The 25,095-nt window shown below is 36.6% G+C and overlaps 1 protein-coding gene across 1 annotated transcript in view; it reads left to right on the forward strand.

The window, feature by feature from the left end:
* The first annotated feature begins 7,396 nt into the window (after positions 1 to 7,396).
* baiap3 (BAI1 associated protein 3) overlaps positions 7,397 to 25,095 on the forward strand; it is a 45,422-nt gene continuing 27,723 nt past the window's right edge. Inside the window, 6 exon segments of the mRNA XM_020934308.2 lie at positions 7,397 to 7,498; positions 7,500 to 7,534; positions 16,845 to 16,932; positions 20,864 to 20,947; positions 22,448 to 22,555; positions 22,826 to 22,885. Of these exon segments, the coding sequence (XP_020789967.2) occupies positions 7,397 to 7,498; positions 7,500 to 7,534; positions 16,845 to 16,932; positions 20,864 to 20,947; positions 22,448 to 22,555; positions 22,826 to 22,885 (477 nt within the window).

Here is a 25,095-nt window from a genome sequence, read left to right on the forward strand (position 1 = left end):
ACTAGCCTAGACCCACATCTCCTTTACACTTTGCATGTAAACCCAGCACCCCTGACGCTGCAGTCTGAGCACACCATAAGACAGTTTAAGAACATATTGACTATTTTGAAATAATGTAACCTCACTACTGGCCCATAGTTTCTGCAGTTCTGTCCAGCAGCTTCCTCTTAACTGGAAAGGAGCCAGTTCAATAAAAGACTGAGCAAGTTAGCAAATCACAAGTTTGGTCCTTGTATTGATTGATTGCAATCAAAATGTAATAAAAATAGATCAATATTTTTTTTTCCCTATTGAAAACAAATTAGTATGCTTTAACTGTGGTTTTCATTATTAAAAGTGTCTATTCTCCTTACCTGCTGGGTGAAAAATTATTTTTTCCCCTGTATTTTGTTTCAAATCAAATTCATTATTATTTTCTAAAACAAGCCCTAAAACAGCATGTAATAATTGCTAGTTACCCAAGCAACTGTTAGAAATGACAAAATCTTGACCTTGATTCAAATGTAATGTATTGCCCATTCCTACCTGTCACTCATTTTCATTCTGTCCATTTTGAAGTGCTTTGAATAATAGTTGTACATTGTGCTGCTTGTCACATACAAACTACATGGTCCTACAAAGACACATCACACGCTGCTAAGCATTTGTGTGAACATTTTATGGCATTATAAACCATTGCATTCGTATAGTTTCTCTTGCTTTGTGATGGCAGCCTTTTTCTCCCTGTTTTGAATGTCACAGCTGAAACAGGGGACCGGAGAAAGCCCCTTTTCATGTCTGCTGGAGGATCGTGACTTGTTCTCACGCGGCTGTCAATCACGTTCTAAAAAGTGCACTGAATAATGTTGTAAAAGTGACAATAGAAAACTGCACACGGGCTCAAGAGCAGCCATTATATGAAGCTCAAACTAGGTTTTAGATGTGATACATGTTTGAGCATTCTTGTGATGACTCCTGAGCCCCATTTGAACCCTCTTTATGGTTAGGACTGCGATCCTGTCCAAGCCTCCACGTCTACATCACCCATGCTCCTGCACAACAGTTTTAAATATTATAATACATATTTAAAAGTGTGATACAAAACCATACAAATTAGTGTTTCCTGCAGCACTTTATAGTTAAGGCAGCCATCTTGACAACAAGTGGCCCCCGCCTTGACTACATCCCTCTGAACCACGTGAATTCTCGCAAAACTGCGGTTGTTGCACGAAATCTCAGTGCACCCCCCAGTTCCTCACTAACCAATTTTCTGTGGGAAACACTGCAATTCACAAACATGATGTGTAACAATTTCATTAGCAGGATGCATGCTGATTGTGTTGTGATAGAGCTCTGAATGGGAAGTGACTTAGTGTGGGCAGCAAAGGGATGCGAGACTCAGAGAAATTTAAGTGTATTAAACATTTTACATTGTTTTCAGCGAATATAACATTTTCAATATGATAAAAGGTAACATGGTGAGCTAAATATGTTGTGTTCAATCAATACCCCATAGTAAAATACCCCCTCTTTAATGTCATTGGTCTGTTTATGTTTTTTTGTTTTGTTTTTAGTTTCTGTATCAGTTAGTATCTGGGTATATTTTTAAGAGCCCTACTTTCTATATCAGAAGCCTGTACCATAGGGAAGAGACACTCAACAAACTGATTTCATGTAGCGCCCTGAATTGAATTTGTGTGTGGGGGTTAATAAAATAAACATACCCTGTTAGCAGCAGATGGTCTGCTTTTTACTGTCCTATTAAAGCTATTTTGCAGCCCCATGTGATGACTCAAGCACTATTGGCACATTACTAATCTCCCAGTTGTTTGATGAAGCCCCATTGAGTTCTAAAGCCAAACTCTCAAAACAGTTTATTTTGGTCAAAGTGTTACAAATGATTTCACAATAGCTTCATGAACATGTGTTATTCTCATAATGGGAAATCATGGGTGTTCACCTTTGTTTAATACGCAAAAGAAGCATTAGCCCCACTTTGGAAAAAAGCAAAACAGAAAAAACATTTATAAACTTGATTATATGAGTCCATTCACTGAGATGTCATATCCACAGCGACAGCGATTGTCAGCATGCACCAAGTTAAATTCTCTACAGCTTTGTTTTAAAATGTTATGTCAAAATGCTCTCCAGTGTTGACAATATTTTGAATAAAAGTGAAGTAATAAACATTGCAACATTCATCTAAAGCGACTTAATTAAAGCAACAAATCCAATGACTTTTACGTGCAAAAACTGCTGTGTCCAATGGGAGCTGACATCACTATAAAGTCATCACAACAAACACCTCAGATGGACGGCTGCAGATCACGCTAACAAGCAGCGATTTTTTTTTTTTTTTAAACCACAAAAACTATATAAAGCTGCCGAATCCTACACATGTCACAACGTGTTACAACTTTAGGTGAATAAATGTTAACTGAAAACTATAACATGGTTAAAAGCTTGATTTTGCATAAAAGTGTTGCTTTAATTGTGTGGCCAGAGAATAAAATACAATAAAATATGAGGCTTGGCCACTGGTTACTTTGGACAGAAAAAAAAATCATGCCCCCTGATATACAACATTTACAGATCCAATATTATTTTTAGATCTGTTTTAGTATCGTGAAATATCTCGGTACCTTTTATTTTTAATCTGACTAAAGTCAATGTTTGCAACCCACCATGACTCTGCATGAAAGCTTCTTCTACATCCTTTTTACTCCTCATGGTTTTCTAGAGACACCGCCTGCTTCCTGTTACAGTCTCTCGAAAGAAGTTGCCGCCAATGTGCATCTTGTTCCTGTGAGGATTGTTCCTGACTTCAATATTGAACTGTGTGTATTTATAGACATTCAACCTTCTGTTCAGATTACAGGGATTAACTCCTAATAAAAGGTAGACTTGCTGCACATGTGGGCAAGTGAAGTACAGGAATTCTATGTCAATTTGTGTCTAGTTTGGTTTATTTATAATTAACATTTAAAGATCAGCAGACAATTCAAAATGTCCTATGTTGTTGCTTTTAGTGAACTGAAAGGAATACAGGAAACATCAGAAACAACAACAACAAAAAAAAAAAAAAACCATATTACGCTATTTTCTGATCTATGAAAATGTTGTTTCCTCATCAGAAACATATGTCGAATTGTGTTTGGTTTCATTCACACATGTCTAACACATAAATCCTACAGCAAAGTTTTTCTCTAAAACAGAAAACAGTCTGTTCCACCATGTGATGTCATGTGGTAATACAGGAAGTGTCCCACTGTGTTTTTAAACTTGTACATCTTCACGAGAATCATTTGGATCATTTCAGTCAAAGAATTGCCAATATTTACTGAACTAGAAGTAAAAGGTAGTTTTTAATTTAACTACTACTTCATGACATCACAAGGTGGAACAGAGCATTTTGATCTTAGGAGCTGTGGACAGACTAATAAACCAAGATAACTCAAACATGTGTGAATGACACAAAACAGGTTTGTTTTTGAGGAGGTAACATGGCTTAAAGCTCACAAGAGTCGATTTTGTGTACTATAGGACCTTTAATTGTGAGGGAGTTGCTAGTTTCTTAATAAAACATGAACAAAGGCTTAATTCATAATGAACAAATATTTTAATAAGAATAATTTAGGCTTAGTAACTACTTAATTAATACCCTACAGCCTAACCCCAACCCTAACCCCCAAGTAGTTACAAAGCAGAATCATTCTTTAAGGTCCTATATTATGCAAAATTTACTGTTGTGTTGTTGTTTCATTCACACAGTAACCCATTGTGTCTGTCTACAACTTCAAAGCTCAAAATGCTATTTTCCACCTTGTGATGTCATGAAGTGGTAGTTTTCAAGTTATCAACTACCTTTTACCTCATGTACAGTAGAGATTAGCATTGTAGTGAAGGTGTGTGGACTTTAAAAACACAGAGTGTTTTCTGTTTGAGAGAAGAACCCAGCCTGTATCTCCAGGTCTCTTTTTGATAAGGATACAACATAATAACATATAGCAGAAAATAGCATAATATGGGCCCTTTAATAAACAATCTATTCATTACAAATGAAATATATGTTAATGCTTAATTAAGACTCAGAAAGGTGTAATTATTATAAAGGACAAACAAACAACGTATATATTGAGCAATAAAATATGACATTTTAAATTTTTATACTCAACAAATACTAGAAAAACAGTACAAAGAAAAACAGTATAAAGTATTGTGACTATCCAGACAGCCAAATCATTACCAGGCTTCACACAGGGATCAAACGAAGCTCTTGCAGATTTAACTCTGTCTTTAAATCATCGTTCATAAAACCCCTCTCTCCTGTCTCCTCTGACTCAGAGATGTCCCCCCAAAGGCTGCAGCAGCTCACACTATTTATCGCCTCATTTTCCCTAATACTTTAACGAGACTGTACACTGTGGAGTGGTCACTTATAGAGAAGAGCTTTTGAAAAAAACACCTCTTGTGACTGTCTGGGTTAATTGCTATAACACTGTGACAATCCTTTGAGGTTTGACAGATAGGTCCTTTGCAAAACAGCATTATTACAACTTATGTAGCTTTCTGAAGGAATTTTGTTGTGTGTTGTGATGGCAACATATTAGAAATTTAACTTCATGTTGTGATAACATTGCTGACAGTGAATAGAAATTAGGTTTCATTACTATAAACACTAATATTGTATTTCTTTTTACTGTAGTTTATGAAAAGATCCTTTTTCTGGACTCATCTCAACAGGCAAAATATTAACTATGATATGAACTAGGTCCTAGATCCTTATCAGGTCTTAATCAGAACTTAACCAACTTTTGAAGGTGTATTGTGTAACTTTTCTTTTGTCTGTTGCCTGCTTGACTCTATGGAGATGTCATTGCCATGCATGGATTGTTCTTCAGACATTGCATTATTCATTCAGTCTACACCTGTTGATGGGAAACTATGTACTTATATTTACTAAAAGCAGACCTAAATTGACACAAAACTGACTTTTAATGTTACAGTTATTTCCTCTTCCATTTACTAATCTGGTGTTGTATTTGGAGTGATATGTTCATGTTTGAGCAATCTTTAGTCACTTTTCAAGACACCATATTGCCCATCAAGATTTCACAACCACCGGCATCTGCCCACTGCTCTGTACTTACTTCGTTTCTCCAAAGTTATTTTCTTAATCGAAGATACATATAGGATTTGGCAGTGTTGCATTGTCATTTTGGTAAAAATGAAAAAAAAAAAGAATAATAAAAAAGTGTGCAGGTATCCATGTCAGGTGCCAACAGTTGCATGGCTCTTTATTGTGATGACGTTTACAGTTCAACTCCCATTGGACACCACAGTTTTCTAACACAGAGCAGTCTTGTTTCTTTTATTAAGTCGTTTTAGATTAATATTGAAGTTAAAATATATGCAAATTATAACATCATGATTCACTGGTGTCATAGATTATAACTATCTAGCACGCTCAAGTACAATATACCTTTAAATGTTTGTTTTATAGACATTTTCAGGTACAGTACTTTTACACTGTAAAATGATATGACTCACATAAGAGTAAGAGCATACTTACTTCAGTTGTGTTTTGGTCCTCTTCCCATGAGTAAGTGTACAAGTGACAAAAGCTTTACAGTCATAGTAAATGATAGTTGTCCTGTTTTGTTGTCTTTCTGTAGAAAATACATTATCTAGTGTTTGTCATCCCCTTTACATCAACCTCAAATTACAAATCAGATGTTATGTCCAGACAGCTACTCTTATTAAAACCCCTGTGATGTTAACTGTGTAATATTGTTCTACATGGATTTTTTATTAGACTTGGCTTTGTGACTGTGTTCTGTGTTCTGCCCCAATTACATATTTTATAGCACTCCTAGAATAAAGCTCTTTGACTCCAGTGGCAAAAACATGAAGTCTGAGGATAAATAGAGAGTCAGACAGAAATAGCACACACCTTTTGCAGTGGAGGAAGACTGTAATTATGTTAAGAGTCAGGGGGGATCATTATGTGGCTGATTATTCTAAAAGAGTCCCTCAAATTTAATGTATTCCCCACCTTCATAAATATGGCCCCACAGCTACCATCAGACAGCCCAGCTCACCTCTGTCTAGACTAATACAAAAAGCCATTCATTTGCTCATTATAGAACAAGATATGCAAGAAACAATGGGAGAAAGAGAGAGGTACTGCTGCCTACGTTTTTGTTTTACCACTACTGAAGATTTTTTTTTTGTCTTTCATTTTCAGGAATAAAGAAAGTACCAAGGGATGTTTGGTTTGGGGTTTGGTTGTTTATTTGTCTTTGTTGATGTGATTTTTTAAAGAAAAATCTGCTTTTGTCTTTTCAGCGCAAATGTTTAAGGGTTCTTTCACACTTGCACACACATCAGATCAAAGCTGGTACTAAACCTGGATCTAAACCAGAACTAGAGCAGGATCACATTAAGTCTACTTCAGGACTAAACTGGGATCAAACTAGGAACAAGCCAGGCATTTTCTTAATTAGATTTCAACCACCTAGTTAGCTGTGATTTTTGTGTATGTTTTTCTTGCTTTTCTTGGAACCAGTGTTTATTCTGGGGTTATCTTGTTGATTATTTCATTTAAGTTTTTGGCTGTCACATTTTTGAGGCAGGCAGCCAAGATCATTTTTGCAGAAATATTTATTCAAATGTCATACCCTGTTTCTGATAAGCCTCTGTTGAACCTGATTAAAAATGTTCGGTCACTGCAGTCCTCAATTGGAGAATATCCTAATATAGTTATGTTTGTTTAAATGCTTTACTCTGGGACAATTCCAGGCAAAGTATCTTCCCCCATTAGTTACACAGTGCACCCTTAAAGGTCCTATATTACGCCAAATTGACACTTGTGAGCTTCAAACCATGTTATAATGTTGTGACCTCATCAAAACATACCTGAAGCTTTGTTTCATTGCATTATTAGTCTTCTGCACCTCCAAAGCTCAAAATGCACTGTTTGGATTGGATTGGCAATTCCAAGGCTGAAATTATACAAATGATCCTAGTGAAGGTGTATGGAGTTTAAAAACACAGTGGAGCACTTTCTGTATTACCACATGGCATCACAAATTGGAGCAGAGTGTTTTCCATTTTGAGAGAAGAACTCAGCCTAAGTATGTAGCGTTTGTGTGTTGTGTGGATGAAACAAATCACAACTCCGGGTATGTTTGTGATGAGGAAACGACTTCAGTCAGAAAATAGCGTGATATGGGCCCTTTAACCACAGGCTATGATTTTCTTGTTTTTGTAACCTACTTCCTTGCTATTACCTTCACTAGCTAGTTTGATATTGATTTAAGATCAGATGTCCTCCTTCAGGCCTTAATTTTACTGACCACATTACAGTGCATGTGTCCTCTCAATTTCAACTGTGGCTGTTTCCCAGGGCAACACCATGACGACACTGCTGGACCTGAAGAGCAGTGTGCTTCGGCAGGTGCAGAGGAGCCAGTCCCTGAGGAGCAGACGGGACCCGCCCCCTCCCACCCCCAGCAGCCCCCCTCACACACTACCCTGAGCCTCTGTCACGCAGGTAAGCCTGGCCCCTTTCCACTAGACAGGTATACGCCCACAGAGTGAAAAATGAAAAACTAATTACATCTGGTTTTCATCACGCACACAGTAATCCTATATAACTAAGGTCCTATATAACACAAAATGGATTCTTGTGAGCTTTAAGCCATGTTATAATGCAATTACCTCATTAAAAACATACCTGGAGTTGTGTTTTGTTTCAAACACACATATTTGAGTAACCTTTTATTACTAGTCTGTCTACATCTCCAAAGCTCAAAATGCTTTGTTCCACCTTGATGTCATGACGTGGTAGTTTTCAAATTAACAGCTACCTTTTGTTCAGTAGAGATTGGCAATTCTGGGATGGTATATGGAATTGAAAAACACAGTGGAGCACTTCCTGTATTACCACATGATGGAACAAAGTGTTTTCTTCATGCGGGAATGAACCAAAACACAACTCCAGCTATGTTTTTAATGAGAACAGTATGGGCAAAAACTGCAGTATGGGCCCTTTAAATGTATTTCCATCGAGTAATGAAGTATTTTGATCTTTAGCTTTTATGTTATAATTCATTGCTGTCCTCTATATTGCTTGTATTGTGGGCTAGCTGAAGTGCACTATACATATAGCCATTCGAACATTGGGAGGAAATTGAATAATTAGTACACTGTGGTCTAGCGCAGTCTGCAAAGAGATAGTAAGTGCCTTAATGAAGTCTCCGTAGAACAGTGCCACTACTCATTAGATTGACATAAAAAATGATGACTACAGTGAAGAGCCCGAGCAAAGTGCAGTGTGCCTTAAAACATTTCTTAAGTTGAATGTACTAGATCGGTTGTGTTCACCAAGGTCACTCCAACCACACTACTGCAAACTCTGACTCAATCAAACACTATTTCAAATGCTACTTTCTTGGATCAAGTAATAGTGCACGTTTTGCTTTTTTGGAACTGTCAAAATGACCTAAAATCCTGACAGTGTTACAAAACCATAGATAGTATATATAAATGGGCATACCTTAGCTACACTGATGGTCACTGTGTTCCAAATAGGCTCAGTCAACTCTGGTTCCATTTGGCTTTACACTGAAAACTCACTCTCTGTAACTGCTGCTGTGAGTCTTGTCATTTTGGTCTTAAATTGTTCACATTAACCTGCACGTACTTTACCCAGTTCTGTTAAATTGCATTATATCTAAAATTTTCAAACCAAATCATTACCATGCTTCCAAAAGCACAGTTGAGTGGCTATTGTAAACTGCCTTTTTAGATGAGTATTCAGATTAATTTGAGTTTCTTTTTGTCATTTTTTTTTTTTTTTTTTTTTTCCTTGTCAAAGCTGTTCTCTGTTCTCTGCTCCTGCGAGGTAGCAACAAATGAGGTAGTGTAGGTTAAATCAGCCCTTGACTTATACCTTTGTCTTGTTTTGAAGCCAAAAGTAATAGTATGAACCTGGGGGTTTCTATAGCAACCTAAACAGGGCTGCTGATGCAAACATATACTCGCAATGACGACGCCGGCTATTTTTAACATGGAGGATAACCTCAGATGGGATCAGTTTCAGAGTTGAGATGATTGTGTTATGAGTCACCTCTTGACTCTAGCTTCAGTTTGCTGTTTAGATACGCCGATAAAGCCACTGGGTATTGATGAACTGTCTGATGCCTGTCCAGATATGTGTACAGAACTGTCAGCTTCATCAATATGAGATTCAGTGGTTCATTTTTTACATATGAGTCTTATTTAGGTCACAATATTAAATTTGAGTGATACAATTTCTGAGAAGGAACATCAAGATTTTATGATGTACAATTCACATACCACGACCAAACAGCATAGATGAAATATAGATGGTATGAATAGTTAAGCTCACTATAATGCCACCATATACCGAATAGCTCACATTTTTGACCACGTTTGCTCTGTGTGACGAGCTTGGTGAACTTTATTTTCTGAATAAAACATGAATGTAACATAAAGCCTGACTATTAAAGGGCCCATATTACATTATTCTCTGCTCTGTTTTATAATGTTGTTTCCTCATCAAAAACCTATCCAGAGCTGTGTTTTGTTTCTCAGACTTTAGGCTCAAACTAAAAAACACCTTGTGATGTCATGTGGTAATACAGAAAGTGTTCCACTGTGTTTTTAAACGCCATACACCTTCACTAGGATCATTTGAATAATTTTAGCCCTGGATTTTACAGAACAAAAGGTAAAGGATAACTGTTAACTTGAAAACTACCTCTTGATGACATCACAAGGTGGAATAGAGCATTTTGAGCATTGGAGATGTAGACGGCCTAATAATGAAGCATTACTCATTACTGAACATGTGTGAATGAAACAGAACACAACAGAAGATATGTTTTTGATGAGGTAACAACATTATGAGCTTAAAACTCACAAGAGTCAATTTTGTGTAATATAGGACCTTTAAGGACTACATTTCAGTCTATTTGGAGGTTAATTTGCTTCTATAATTCTCATTATTAATATGGATTTTTAAGATTCAACAATCACATGCATAATCATGTTTGTCGATGGATCTTGACCATTTTAATCACCACAAGGACCTCTATTTACTTTCAATGTTCTGTAGTGATTTGCATGTTGTTATTGTTGTTGTTGTTGTGTCCTTGGACAAGACACATCATCCACATAGCTATAAGAAAATCATAAATTAAATAAATCTGTTATAACTTTAACCTACCAATGTTCATATTGTTATCTCTGATCAGTTGAGTTTCTGATGTGTTTTATTATCACCATATTCACACCTTTTTCACTTCCTGTACTCCCCAGTGCTTCCTGCTGGGCTGTAGCCGTGGCTGTGACGCTCACTGTGCCCTTACCATTATAAGCTGCCAGTTAATCTTTCTTACTGAGAATTTGCAAATCAGAGCCAGTGTATTTTGGTAGCTCCCATCCCTGTCTTCAACCATCACTGGGGTCTTCAAGCAGGCAAACAAATAAGCAACAAGCAAACTTAAGTGTGTTTTTTTTTTTTCACACTTGTTTGAGTAACCCTTTGTTATTAGTCTGTCTACATCGTCAAAGCTCAAAATACTCTGTTCTACCTTGTGATTTCATGAAGCAGTAGTTTTCAAGTTAACAGCTACCTTTTACCTTTTGTTCAGTAGTGACTGGCAATTCCAGGTCTGAAATCATCCAAGTGAAGGTGTATGTAGTTTCAAAACACAGTGAAGCTCTTCCAGTATTACCACACAAGGTGGAAGAAAGTGTTTTGAGTTTGAGAGAAGAACTCGGGTATATTTTTTGATGAGAAACATTACAAACATAGATTTTAAAAATAGTGTTATTATGTGCCCTTTAAATCCTGATTCTTCTCACAGTAATCATAACACTAATATTTAATGAGGTCAGACCACCCGCTTATTTGAATGATTTTAATATAATTTGTTTAATATCTGAGTTGTCATCACCAAGAGTAGGCAGTATAGTCAGATGTGTTTCAGTATAGTACTGGGACTCTTCTTTGTCTTGTTAATGAATGGGACTCCTGTGTGTCGTTTATGTCATGACTTTTAATTAAGAGCAAAATAACTCTCTCTCATTTGCATACAATGATTAGAAACGCACTGCTGATGCATATTCAAACGTATTCTTTTGTGTTTTCATGTCAAATTTATGGAAATAAGCCCAGACAAACTTTGCTATAAATAATCAACAGTGTCATCTAGATACATTAAACAAACACGAACTAAAAGAAAAATTATACTTGATCATTACTGAGAATATTTTAAGACATTAAAAGACTGTTGCTTCAGACACCCTATGGGACAATACTTTTTATGCTTTTTGAGCCTTTATTGTTTGTTTTATTAATCATCACATTTAGTTAAGCTCATATTAGTTGTCAACATTAACTAAAAAAAATATGACACTATTTTCTGATCTATGTTATAATGTTCTTTCCTCATCAAAAACATACCTGGAGTTGTGTTTTGCTTCATTCACACGTTTTAACACATAAACCAATATTTAGGCTGAGTTCTTCTCTCAACCAGAAAACGCTCTGTTCCACCTTGTGATGTCAGATAATACAGGAAGTTCTCCACTGTGTTTTTAAACTCCATACACCTTCACTAGAATCATTTGGATAATTTCAGCCCTGGAATTGCCCATCTCTTCTGAAATAAAGCAAAGGTAAATTTGGAATATAGCATTTTGAGCTTTATTCTTTATTCAAACATGTGTGAATGAAAGAAAACACAACTCCGGGTATGTTTTTGATGAGGTAACAGCATTCTAACATGACTTAAAGCTCACAAGAGTCAATTTTGTGTAATATAGGACCTTTACACATGACAGAAGGTATTAAGCACATGTTTTCGTTTGGTGTAGATTTTCCAGTGTTAATGTATTCTGAATTACAGGATGAAAAGACTCACTCCTCTTCATTGCCACACGACATCCATGAAATGCTGGCCCTTGACCTCATCTAACATAAATGTCATTACTGTTCCCTGAGACCTCTTGGTTCTTATAATAATTACTGCACAGAGACATTATAATGAGATCTGACCATTCCACTTCTGCCACTCACTGCACATCCTGCTTTAAATGCAGTACTGCTCATTACTGGGAAACAAAAGTAGTTCGGTATATCCTTATATCTCCCTTGACTTTAGATGTTGTTTAGTGTCAAATTTGAATAACCTTTTATTTAGGTAGGGTTTATGGTTAAATTATAGTAGGCTATCCTTTCAAACTACATGAAAAAACTATATATATATATATATATATATATATATATATATATAATATACTCTACTCATAAAAAGTGGTACATGTGCAACATTTATGCTAATTGCTGGTCAACTTTGATCACTGGACAGCTATTGCTATTACAAAAATAACCACAATTGATCGGTCTTGAAACAAAAAATGATATGACTCTTATTAATGATTTTTTTTTTTTTTTTTATTATTCAAATAAATGTATAAGTGAAGACATGATTGGCTTAATCTTCATAGCCATTACTGACAGACGACTGGCTGTTAACTCTGTCAATTAAAAACAATAAGTCAACAAGTGTGGTCTGGAAATGTTCAGATTTTTATTTAAATTAAATTTCTATTAATTACTGAGCTCTAACATCTACCCTTGTAGTATGCAGTGTTTGTAATCTCTTTTGACGTTAGACTTCCCCATCACCTCCACTCTCCATCAATTAGTTCTGTTTAAACACTTACCAAATGAGTTCATGGCATTTTGCGTGTATTTATTGTGCTGTACAAGGAAATGAAAATCTAATTGCTGCATTTAAACGCATTTCAGCAAATAACTTTCAGGTAAAAAATAGACTTGTTCCCTAGCAACATCAAATCAGATTGTTATTACGACAACGTGAGCGCACTGAAAGCCGGAAAATACAAAGGTACAGACATAATCAGTTTGGAGATGCTGGATCATTGCGAGGTGGAGTTGTAATGGGTCGGACTTTATTTCTGCTCATGAACACACCGTTCCCCAAAGCCCCAAACAAAAGGCAGCAGACTGTCTGTACAAATCCGCAAGCTGTTTGAGTGACACATCGTGAGAAAACACAAGATGAGTGAAAATGTGGCAGGAAGACATGGAGAGATGTGAAGTTTGTACAATCAAATGGGAGCTTACTGGTCTAATTCGTACTCGTGACTCACACATGGGAGACAAAAAGCCATCCAAGTTACGTCAGAGGAGCTGGACGTCTCCAGTAACTATATTCACTGATTAAACAAAGGAACAGCAGTTTCAACAAGAATCCAGCTTTGCACTTGGAAATACAGTATAATGAGCCATAGCACAATATCAAAATTGAATAAAAAAAAATTCACAAAAATCGCGTAAGTTACAATATTTTTGGTTAGAATGTCTTAAAGTTTTACCCTGAAGTTTACACCTTTACAAACTGTTGTGAAATGCATAAGATTCTTGTATTAGTTTAGCACTACATATTTTAATCTTCTCTCAGATGTTAATACTCATATACATGTTTTAAAATATGCACTGTGAACTAAATACTGATTATAAATTATATTATGCATATGTAATTGCAATCGCAAACATCCACCACAAGGTTCTGGAAGTACATTTCACATTCATTTTGACCATAGACTTTCTGAAAAAAAAAATCACTGATCAAACAAGGGAACAGCAGTCTAAATATGAATCCAGCTTTGCACTTGGAAATACAGTGAACCTTAGGGCTGCACAATATATATCAAAACTGAATCAAGATTTTTACAAAAATCAACCAAATATTTTTGGTTAGAATGTCCTAATTGTTTACCCTGAAGTTTAAAGGTGCACTATGTAACTTTTTTGAGGGTCTGTCTGCTTGTTTACATTAGATGTTACCACATAGCTGGTTCTCCTCTGCCATGCCTTTAAACTTTTTAAATCTTTTGAATTTGTGATGCAAATTTTTTAAGTAAGCCCAGTTGTTTTTTGTTTAACTCATTTACATTATTTGAATTTTTTAAAAGTCTAAGTGAAAAATGAATGTAATTAACTTAATGTAACTTAATGACATTTCTAATGGATATAGATGGACCAGAATCATCTCATATTGGTAGGAAATGTCAGTAAATGTCAACATTGGACTGTTAAAAATCCTCTCCCCAAAAAACATTTAATTAAAATCTTAATCTTTTTTGACTTCCTTCCAAATCCATTTCTGTTCAGCCCTAAATGCAACAGTTTAATTTAATGGCTTTAATTGGCATCCACACAGTACAAGTCTATTCAATCAGACATCCATGGCCTTCTAAAACAATTAACAATGGAACACCTGTTGTGCTACGTCACTATCGTAATTTGTTTATACAGGAATGAGATTTCAGTAAAGAAAATAAACTCAAACAAACTTTAAAAGGCCCAAATGACTATATTTTCTCATCTTTGTTATAATGTTGTTTCCTCATCGTACCTGAACACATCTGGAATTGTGTTTTGTTTGATTCACACATGTTTAACACAGAAATCCTACATATTTAGGCTCAGTTCTTCTCTTAAACAGAACTTGTTTCCGCCTCGTGATGTCCTGAAGTGCTCCACTGTGTTTTCAAATTCCATGCACTTTCACTAGAATCAATCAGTCTCTATTAAACTAAATATAAAAGGTAGCTGTAAACTTGAAAACTACTGCTTCATGATATCACAAGGTGGAACAGAGCATTTTTGGGCTTTGTAAAAAGGGTTACTCAAACATGTATAAACGTAACAAAACACAACTCCAGACATCTTTTTGAGGAAGTAACTATGTTTTGACATGGCTAAAAGCTCACAGCTCAATTTTGCGTAATATAGGACCTTTAAAACTGCTTAAATCCAATGAGGCCAAAGACTGCAATAGCTTCTCTGTCTATTGACTTGATACATAAGTCTCATTGACATATTGTGGGCAGAGCTAACAAGCATAGCAACAGTATCTGTGCAAGACGCAGATCCAGCTTTCTTTTATTTGGCAAACCCTTTCCTCTGATCAAAGTAAAAAAATAAAAAAATAAAAAACTCTGCAAACACATTTCTGGAATAATATCCGAGAGACCAAATTGAATTCCTAAAATCATTTTGTTTGTGAAGAGATGTACGCTGTGGTATATTAGCTTGGCTCCGGTATTGTTAGAATCCTAACCGGTCTCCGCTGTGTGACCACCATTAGTCTTGGTCTGTACCATAGGGGTCTACAGTACCTCCCGCCCTACTGCAGAGTCTGGAGTGCATATTATTGGTATACCTGTCCCACTACTGTATACTGTCACTAATAAAGGGGGGTCTCCGTGGACTCTGCCCTCTTTTGCATAATGTGATGGGAGCTATGGCGCATGCAGGGGGCCAGTGGGGGGAGGGAGACAGACAGCTTGGCGGACCCCCGAGGTTCAGCTATGGGCCTGACCACTCATTTGCATACAGTCTGACAGAGATGCCCCACAGAGAGAGAGCGAGAGAGAGAGGTGGCGAAGGGGGCGTCTGTTAAAATGAGGATTGGGGCCGTGTTACATAATGATTCTATTTGAGGTTTTCATCTTGGCGCACTTAACTCAATTGGTTGGGGCATGTGATTTGTTTCTCAGAAGTTTTTCGTAAGATGCATTCTTGTTATGTATTTTGATGACGCCAAAAAATCAAAAATAACTGATGATACTGTTACTGTTTACCGTCTGGGTGAGGCCAATTTATTTTTTGTGGTTAGAGGCAGGAGACACTCAGAAAGAAGAAAATAAAAAGAAAACACTTTTTAGCATGGTCATTAGAATAAAAGATGGTTTTGTTGTTGCTTTCCACAAACTATGCACCATTTCTGGTAAAGGGTCTACAATCTGCTTGTCTCCAAGGAGGTTTATTATTAATTATTGATTTGCCTGGAATGTTGCTCAGTGTGGTATTAAATATATCTGTCTTGGGTTTATTAATTTACAGTTGTTTATGTTGCCAAAAATTACCTTGAAAAACATGCTTTCTTACTGTGTATGACCAGGCATCATCCCATATAAAGTAAAGTAAAGTGTTAAAGCGCTTTTATAATAAAGTTGGTATGGTACTGTAAGAGGGTCGGCTCTCCACAGATATGACCTGTAACTTAGCTTGATGGTGGCACTGGAGATAAATATGGAGATAAGTTTAACCTCATGCTGTGGAACATTCCAGATAAAGGCATAACAGAAACAAAGACATTTTCTAGCACTGAAGTCTTTTCAACTGACAAAGACTAATATCAGACCTTTATGACTGAAAGCTTAAATCTTTACTCTAACAAATACATTTCACATATTTGCACTGACAGGGAACACCTTAGGCACTCTGAAATAAATGTATTTAATCAACTGGTCAAAATCTTATTATTTCAAAGTCCTGTGTGGCCTAGCAAGGTTTTAAAAAGCAAATCAATCTCTTTTATCTTATTATCACACAAGTTAACGTCAATAGAAAAGGGTGTGTGGTGTATTTGGTGGAGAGGGGTGAGGAGGGGGGGTTTCCCGAGGTATCCATGCAGTTAGTCCCTTTGCTGTCTCCATGACAACTGGAGTCAACGGGAGGCCGGGGATTCACACACCTGAGACGAGAGAGAAAAGCCATCATGCTGAATACACCTGCTAATCAGAACAACACCATGCACAGTAAATTAGACCTTGTTTACGTTGCTAATAGAGAGTTGAAACTGTCATCTTCACTAGCAGATGGTTCCGTGACACGTCTGCAAACATAGAGTGTTGTCAAGCCATCCTCATATAGTTAATATTTTCTCAGCGTGATACTTGCTTCTTTGTATGCTATTTCTGGACCTGTTTTATCTGCTCTTCTTCCCTGGCAGGGTTTCAGAGGAGAGCGCTGAATTCTTTGAACACGTCAATGGCATCATGCAGAAACAGGAGAACATGCTGCGCTCTGCCCAGGCCGAGGTAACCCACCACACCAACTTCCACTCTCTGCCCGTCTGTTCCCCCTCTTGTATGCAGTTATGGCGAGGGTAAAGGCGGCCATGTTTGTCTGTGTGACGTGTTTTGACAGAAGGGTCAGGTTGCGCGGGTCGGGTTGTGCGGGGCGGTGGCAGGCGGCAGGCTCAGCTGTGACAAGCTGCTGTCCGCAGTTAACTTGGGCTCTCCCTGCTGCCAGTACTGTCTGCAGTGTACCAGACTGCAGTATTCATTTAGAGCTGATGATGATGCAAATAACAAGTAATAACCATAAAGTCATTTTGTGTTATGCGTATACAGTGTGCCGGACTTGTATGAGAGTCACTGCACTGCAACAAATTATATTAAAAGTGCACAAAATATTACTTGACCTGACTACAGTACACAATGTTTATTTAAAAGTCATATATTACACAAAGTTGACTCAAAATTAAAATTTAAGCCATGTTACAATGTTGTTACCTCATTAAAAACATACCCGGAGTTGTGATTTGTTTCATTCACACATGTTTGAGTGACCATTATTAGTCTGTGTACATCTCCAAAGCTTAAAATGCTCTGTTCCACCTTGTGATGTCATGAAGCGGTAGTTTTCAAGCTGACAGACACCTTTTAGGCTACCATTAGTTCAGAAGATATTGGCAATTCCAGGGATGAAATTATCTAAATGATTCTAGTGAAGGTGTGTGGAGCATGTCCTGTATTACCACGTGACATCACAAGGTAAAACAGAGTGTTTTCATTTAGAGAGAAGCCTAAAAATGCTGGGTTTTTGTGTTAAACATGTCTGAATGAAACAAAACACAACTCCAGGTATGTTTGTGATGAAACAACATTATAACATAGATAATAACAGTAATAAATATTAATAAGGGCTCTGTAATATTTTTAACATTTATGTTTATTTATAATGACAGAGTAGAAAAGGTCTCAGAGATAGCAGAGGTAGTTAGCTGGCCCCTGCTTTTGAAATCAAGATGTTTCAGCTTCCATCCAGAAACCTTTTTCAATTTGACGGTACTGGTCTGAGACACTGACATTTTTACTGCACCGTGAGAAGTCCTGCCCTCGAAGGAGTTTTATATTAAAACAGTCCTGCCTATTCTCATTATGGGACATTTTACCTCTATTGTAATTTGTCTGACTCACCTTCACCGCTGTTAAGTACCTCATTAGCATTTGATTGGCATAATCTTGTCCAAGGCGTGGGTATATTTGCGCAGACAGCTGCATAGATTTCAAAAACAGTGTCCAGATGATTACCTCATAAACCTTTTCAACATTGGACCACTCATGGACAGGTTACACGGCTCATTAAATAACAGCTGAATTTTTGTCTTTATTTGAGTAAAATATCATGTATATTTAACTGTGACTTCAGCGTGACAGTACACACACACATACAGTACACAAAGGCACACAGTTAAATCAATTTTTTTGAAAATGTATTTCAGAATTCATACCAGAAATCCTCATGTTTTTAATTTAAGGTAACTAGATTAGGTAATAATTCTTTTGTGCTAGCCCTCCGATTTAGTGATACGATTATCATCAGTGGCAGATATAAGACAATGCAGCCACAGCAACCTAATGATACTTTACAGTGACTTCATGCTGGAGGTGTTCTATATGTTATATATATGTATATGTATATATATTGACAGAATGTTCAACAGTTACCATGGAGACACATTACACATATTGGGAACCAAGCCAAAAAAGTTTAAAAAAAACTTGAGAAAAAATACAAAATGGATTTAAACTGCACGTCTTCAGGATCAATATGAGTGTCCATGGTCCTGTTTAGGTGTTTGATTTTCAACAAAAAGTGTAGAGACTAACTGAAAAACTATTGGCTAATGCTAGATAACTTGTGACTGTAATTTGATGTGTGAGAGACTTCTTGAACAGGACAAATCAGCTCATCTGTTCTTGTTAGATTGTGTTAAAATTAGTGCTGTCATGCGATTAAAAAAATTGAGAGATTAATTCATTATGATCTGTAATTAATTAATCTAATTAATCTCATTTTAATCTCACCTAAAAATTGCTGAGAAAAGCCTTCAATTTGAGGTATTTTCATTTAAATTCATTATTACATTATTGTGGCAGATCAAAAGACTGATATAGATTTAAAAAAGTGACTTTATAAAGTCATTTATTGTTTAACAAATCTCTCCAAATTGGCTGTTGAGCCCAAGTCTCCATGAATAAGAAACTGTTTGTTGTAAAGTAGCAAAGACGAGGAAATCTGAACATAATAACCTTTGTCTACTTAAAGACAATAAAAAGTCCAGTCTTTCCTTATCCATATTAAAAATATTATTGATAGAGAAATATATATGAGATCACTGGTTTTAGTCCTGGTTTAGACCTGGTTTAGACCTACTTTAGTCCTAGTTTAGTCCTGGAATGGATTAATCCTGGTTTTAGTCCTGGTGTTAGTCCTGGTGTTAGTCCTGGTGTTAGTTCTGGTGTTAGTTCTGGTGTTAGTTCTGGTTTAGTTCTGGTTTAGTTCTGGTTTAGTCCTGGTTTAGTCCTGGTTTAGTCCTGGTGTTAGTCCTGGTTTAGTTCTGGTTTAGTTTAGACCTGGTTTAGTCCTGGTTTAGTCCTGGTTTAGTCCTGGTTTAGTCCTGGTTTTAGTTCTGGTTTTAGTTCTGGTTTTAGTTCTGGTTTAGTCCTGGTTTAGTCCTGGTTTTAGTCTTGGTGTTAGTTCTGGTTTAGAGGCACACAGGAGGAAGCGCGGTTTACGCCGCGTACGCGAGAAAACACGATCCACACGCGGCTCACGGGAGGACAGCGGTGTCCGCGCAGTGTCTACGGAAGGAAACGTGGTCCGCGCGTTCTCAGGTTAATAACGATGATGAAGGTGTGTGTTTGTTTGTGTGTTTGTGTTTGTGTTTGTTTGTGTTTGTGTGCGTGTCCCCTCATGTGGCAGGTCACTATAGGACAGTAGTGCAGAGATCATGAGCCTATGCAGGTTGTTTTCAGGCGATATTATATTTGTTATTTTCTTTTATATTTCACATCGGGAGAATAATTTCCAAGACACGAATGTGTTTTTACCTGTGCACTGCTGCCTCTGTTCTACTGGCTCTTCGACCTCGTCCATTGTGCGACTGACGCCGCCAACGTTAACATGACGTTTACATCGCTCTTACTGCGCGTGTTTTGTGTGAGTTTCCGGCAATGAGTGGAATTACCGAAATAAAAAAATGTATAAATGTGTTTTGTGTGTGTGTGTGTGTGTGTGTGTGTTGTTGTCCCAACAACACATAAAAACAGGTTTTATAATAAAGAAACTACAGAAACACTAAAGTTAGAGATTAAAAATGAGATTAACGCGATTAAAAAACATAACGCGCTAAATATGACTGTAATTAATTAATCGCAATTAACGCGATAATTTGACACCCCTAGTTAAAATAACATCAGACTGTGTAAAAATAAAGTCCGATAATTTCTAACAGAGCAGTGCTTCCAGTTAGCATCATGGCCCCAGGGAATGTTGATGATATCAGCTGCAAAGTATCAATAGCATACATTACATTTCCTTTAGCGATAATATTGTGTCCCTCAGCCATCCACCCACTGTCACCGCAGATGGCACCAGGCAGGGCATCTGGCATAAAAATCTGGTCTGGTTCTGAGCATAAAAGGAGAAGGTAATTTCCTGTCTGGTGTGAGCGGAACAATTATTCTGAACCCTTTTTGTGACTTGAAGTATTTTCTGTGGTTTGAGTGCCCCTCGTGCTAAATGCCACAGAATAAGTCTAGAGTAGTTTCTTTGTGCAGGTTTCACTTATTGATTGTTACCTTCAGTACATTGTGTAAGCCCAGTTTCTCACCTCGCCTGACCTTTAGAGCTTCGGAGTTTGTATTTATTTTTATAAATTTTGTGGTGATTTTTGTCCAGAGTCAGAGAGGCCCATGCACAGTGCCTCCACCTCAGGAACAAGTGGATCAGGCCTTCATCCCCGAGCGCATCAACCGGACAGAGGTGATTTTCTAACATTATTTGAATCGATGACATTACAATAGACAAATTACAGATCATGAGAGTGCACTGTAATTGAATAAGAGTTTAAGAATGGGTTGTGACTCAAGCTGAGACTTCACCTCATTTGACTTTCATGTAGATATCTTAAAATTTTCACATTACTGCTGAGAGTATCTGTATCTGCCCAATCGAAAGAGGGAAAAAATGGAAAATGGAAAATATTTGCTTCAAAACATATTGGTAAGTTAGGCCTGTCACAATAAGTTCTATATCAATCAATATATCAAAGCTGAAACTATGTATTTTGAGTCTCAATATTCATCATGTGTACATTTTATTTTATTATTGTTGTTATTTTTGTTGTAATATGATAAGATCTCAGGGTTGAATAAGATACTGCTACAACTAATTATTGGTTAATTCTGCTGTTTATTTGTTGCAGCTCAGGCCTTTGAATGATACTGTCTGTTTAAAAAGTGTCTTTTAGTATTTAGCACTTTAGTATTTTTAGTATTTAGCAGTATTTCTTTGTAGTAATATATCATTCTTTGAAATGTGTTATCCTGACAGGCCTAGCTGGAGTAAAATTATTCATTAAATTAAATGCGTAAAAAACTGTTTCTTTAAATTATGCCATTAAAATCTAATTACCAGCTCAAATTATCAGCTGTTCTGACAACGCATCATACAGTGACTCAAATGACTTTTTCTTTCAAGTTTGTAAGAGCTAATATGTTTTCTAATGAGATGAAGAAGACAGTGTTTATTGGTCAGATGTTTTCCAGTGTTCCATTTTTGCGATATATTTTCTGGGGGGAAATATGTGATTAAAAAAAATAAATAAAATTTATATATTATGAAAACTGACTGATGAGCTTTAAACTACGTTATAATGTTGTTACCTCATCAAAAACGTACCTGGAATTTGCTTTTTAGACTTAGACTTAGACAAACTTTATTGATCCCCAAGGGAACTTATTTGGACCATTTTATTTGTATACAGTGTTTTATCTGTCATTCACACATGTTTGAGTAACCTTTTATTATTAGTCTGTCTACATCTCTCAAGCTCAAAATGCTCTGTTCCACCTGTTGATGTCATGAAGTGGTAGTTTTCATGTTAATAGCTTCCTTTTACTATTGTTCAGCAGAGATGATCAATTCTGGGGTAGAAATTATCCAGATGATTCTAGTGAAGGTGTATAGAGTTTAAAAACACAGAAGATCACTTTCTGCATTGTCACATGACATCAAAAGGTGGAAAAGAGTATTTTCTGTTTGAGAAATATGCCGGAATATGTCAGGTTTGTGTGTTAAACATGTGTGAATAAAACAAAACACAACTTCAGGTATGTTTGTGATGAGGAAACAACAATATAACATAGACAAGAAAATATGAGTCCATAATATCAGTCAATAATAATGGCTAATGTTGTTAATGTTAATGTGAAGCAAGTAATTTCTTCCATCCATGTGGTAACAAAAGTTGTCTTGTCTCAGCTGGACCTACTTTACGAGGAGGCGGTGTACACAGTGGTGAATCGAGTGGGCGTGGCACCTCCTGAGCATGTGAAAAGTGATGAGGAGCTGTTTGCGTATCTACTGAAGGTACAGTCTGATCCACTGGCTCTGCTCTGACACCGTCACTGTGTGTTATTAGACTGTTGTTTGTTTTCCTGACACTGTGAGGATTAAACACCAGAGTCACACTTGCCATATTAATATTAAGCTGTGTTACATCTGTTTACTGCAGCCTCTATCCTGCTGTTTGGAAACACCACAGAAACATCCTAAGCCCATTTCTCCTAATAGACATGTTTTGCACTGGGTTTGTACATTTACATAAAAGTATAATTCTAATATTGACTATATTTTTAGGTGTTTGATATGGGAGAAGAGGAGCATGAGATCATTCTACAGAAAGTCCAAGAGTCTAAGGTCAGATTCATAATCAATTGTACTTGTAATACATGTCATTATCAGGGGTCTCCAAACTATTTCCAAGTAGTTAGCCAAGGGATTTCTGAGTTATACGTCTTGTGCTGAATAACTCATATTGGATTAATTACCGTTGTCTTTCTAACTGTACCCCATCCGAGATTTGCTGTGGTTCTTATATATACTCACCTTCTTGCAACCGCTCTCTGGCATTTTTTGTTTTGTAAGACGTTGCTCACCCAAAGAAAAAAGCTGAAGACCCCTGCTCTGTATGAAAAAAAAACATGAACTCATCAAACTGCATGACTCAACCAAGAACTAAACTGCACAGACATGTGTTAACAATAATTCACTAATGCTGGACACACTTAAAGATCACCAAAGAATTTTAATTAAAACAAAATGTTGGTTTTCCAATTATTAAATTTGATAATGTCATAAACCCAGATGGGGGCAAGAGCCAGTTTTTCTGTTGATAACATTTCACTTTGCCATGAAATACCTAAAAATAAAATGCAAAATGTATTAACTTGTTAACCTGTTCATTTCTAATATTGAGTAGACTCACAAACTCATTGTATATTGTAAAGGACCCATATTACGCTATTTTCTGACCTATTTTATAATTATTATGTGGTTTCCTCATCAAAAACATGCCTGGAGTTGTGTTTTGTTTCATTCACACATGTTCAGCACACAACTGGACACACATTTCTTGAATTTCTAATCTTTACTGAAAAAATGCAAAGGGTGTAAAAGAATTTAAGTAATTTATCTTCCACGTACATCTCAGTTTAACACTGACACAAATGATATATTTACACCATGATCTTCCCTTGACATACCATTGTCATACCACTATGTAAATTGTGGCATATTGCTGTCTAACCGGTATTTACTGGCCTTCATAGTCTCACTAAATGCTGACTAACTGGAGCCTACTGGCCTTCAGAGTCTTAAAACTTGCTTTATAAACCTCCTCCTCCAGAAGCATAGTAAAGGGGCTTGAACACTCAAAGATCATACTGTGTACTCTTTTGAACATACTATGTTGACTTTTCTAGTCCCCATATTATTGATGATAAATAAACTTCTCCTGTGTAAGACATCCAGTTGGTCTCCAGCCTTTTACTTCCACCCTTTCTTGGACAAGCTGAAAACTTCGACAACAAAGGGTAGTAGCTATTAACTTGAAAACTACCTCTACTTGACATCACAAGGTTGAACAAAGCTTTGGAGATGTAGACAGACTAATAATAAAGGATTACTTAACATATGTGAATGAAACAGAACACAACTCCAGGTATGTTTTTGAGGAGGCAGCAACATTATCACATGGCTAAAAGCTCACAAGAGTCAATTTAGTGTAGTATAGGACCTTCAAAACAATCTGCATGAATTTTAGCCCCTCATTACTATAAAACTATATTAAATCATATTGGCTTATAGAATGCTCTGTTGCCATTTGAAACCCAGCAATTTTAAACAGTGGTTATGTAATATGTTGTGCCATGGTAAAATAATATTTGGCATAACAGTGAAAGATTAGCTGAAGACTGGCTGTTTGTTGGCATTTAATAGCCAAATCTTCACAAATAAGCCACTTAAGGAGTACAGTTTGGGCAGGATAAACGGGTTTCTTTTTGCTCTAGTTTCCCACTGTGTTATTAACTGTTGTTTTGAGAAGTACTTTTGTATGGGGAGCAAAAGGTTATTTTGCAGAGTGGGCACATAGCAGTATTGTGTGTTAAATGTTCTTGTGAGGGGCTTGGCACAGCTGGGGTCTGAGTGCGGCTCTGACAGTTTCTTCAGTGTCTGCTGCAGTAATAAAGTCAATGAGAAGCCTGCAGAGCTACAATCGCCAAAATCATTTCTTCAAATTTTGAGCTACAAACACACTCAAGTCCAAATTTGAACCAAAATGTTATTTGTATCTTACAAGTCACATTCCTCTGTATGCTTTATTTATTTAGGAAGTAGGTAGACTCTTTAGTAGAAATTCTATGTACGTGGATATTATGTACTAATTAAATGTATGTTTAGCAGTAAGCACTATGTTACAACAGCAGCAAAATAAAGAGGAGAAAATGTACACTACACTTTGTGGTAGTAGTAGTAGTGGGAGTGGTAGTGGTGGAAGTAGATGAAAGAATATTTTGGTACCAGTTACTGTTACACTGTCTTACTATGGCTAAAATGAAATCCTAAGT

The sequence above is a fragment of the Boleophthalmus pectinirostris genome, unplaced genomic scaffold (genome assembly GCF_026225935.1).
Source record: "Boleophthalmus pectinirostris isolate CB_2022bp ecotype Guang Dong unplaced genomic scaffold, ASM2622593v1 HiC_scaffold_17, whole genome shotgun sequence".
NCBI lineage: Eukaryota > Metazoa > Chordata > Actinopteri > Gobiiformes > Gobiidae > Boleophthalmus > Boleophthalmus pectinirostris.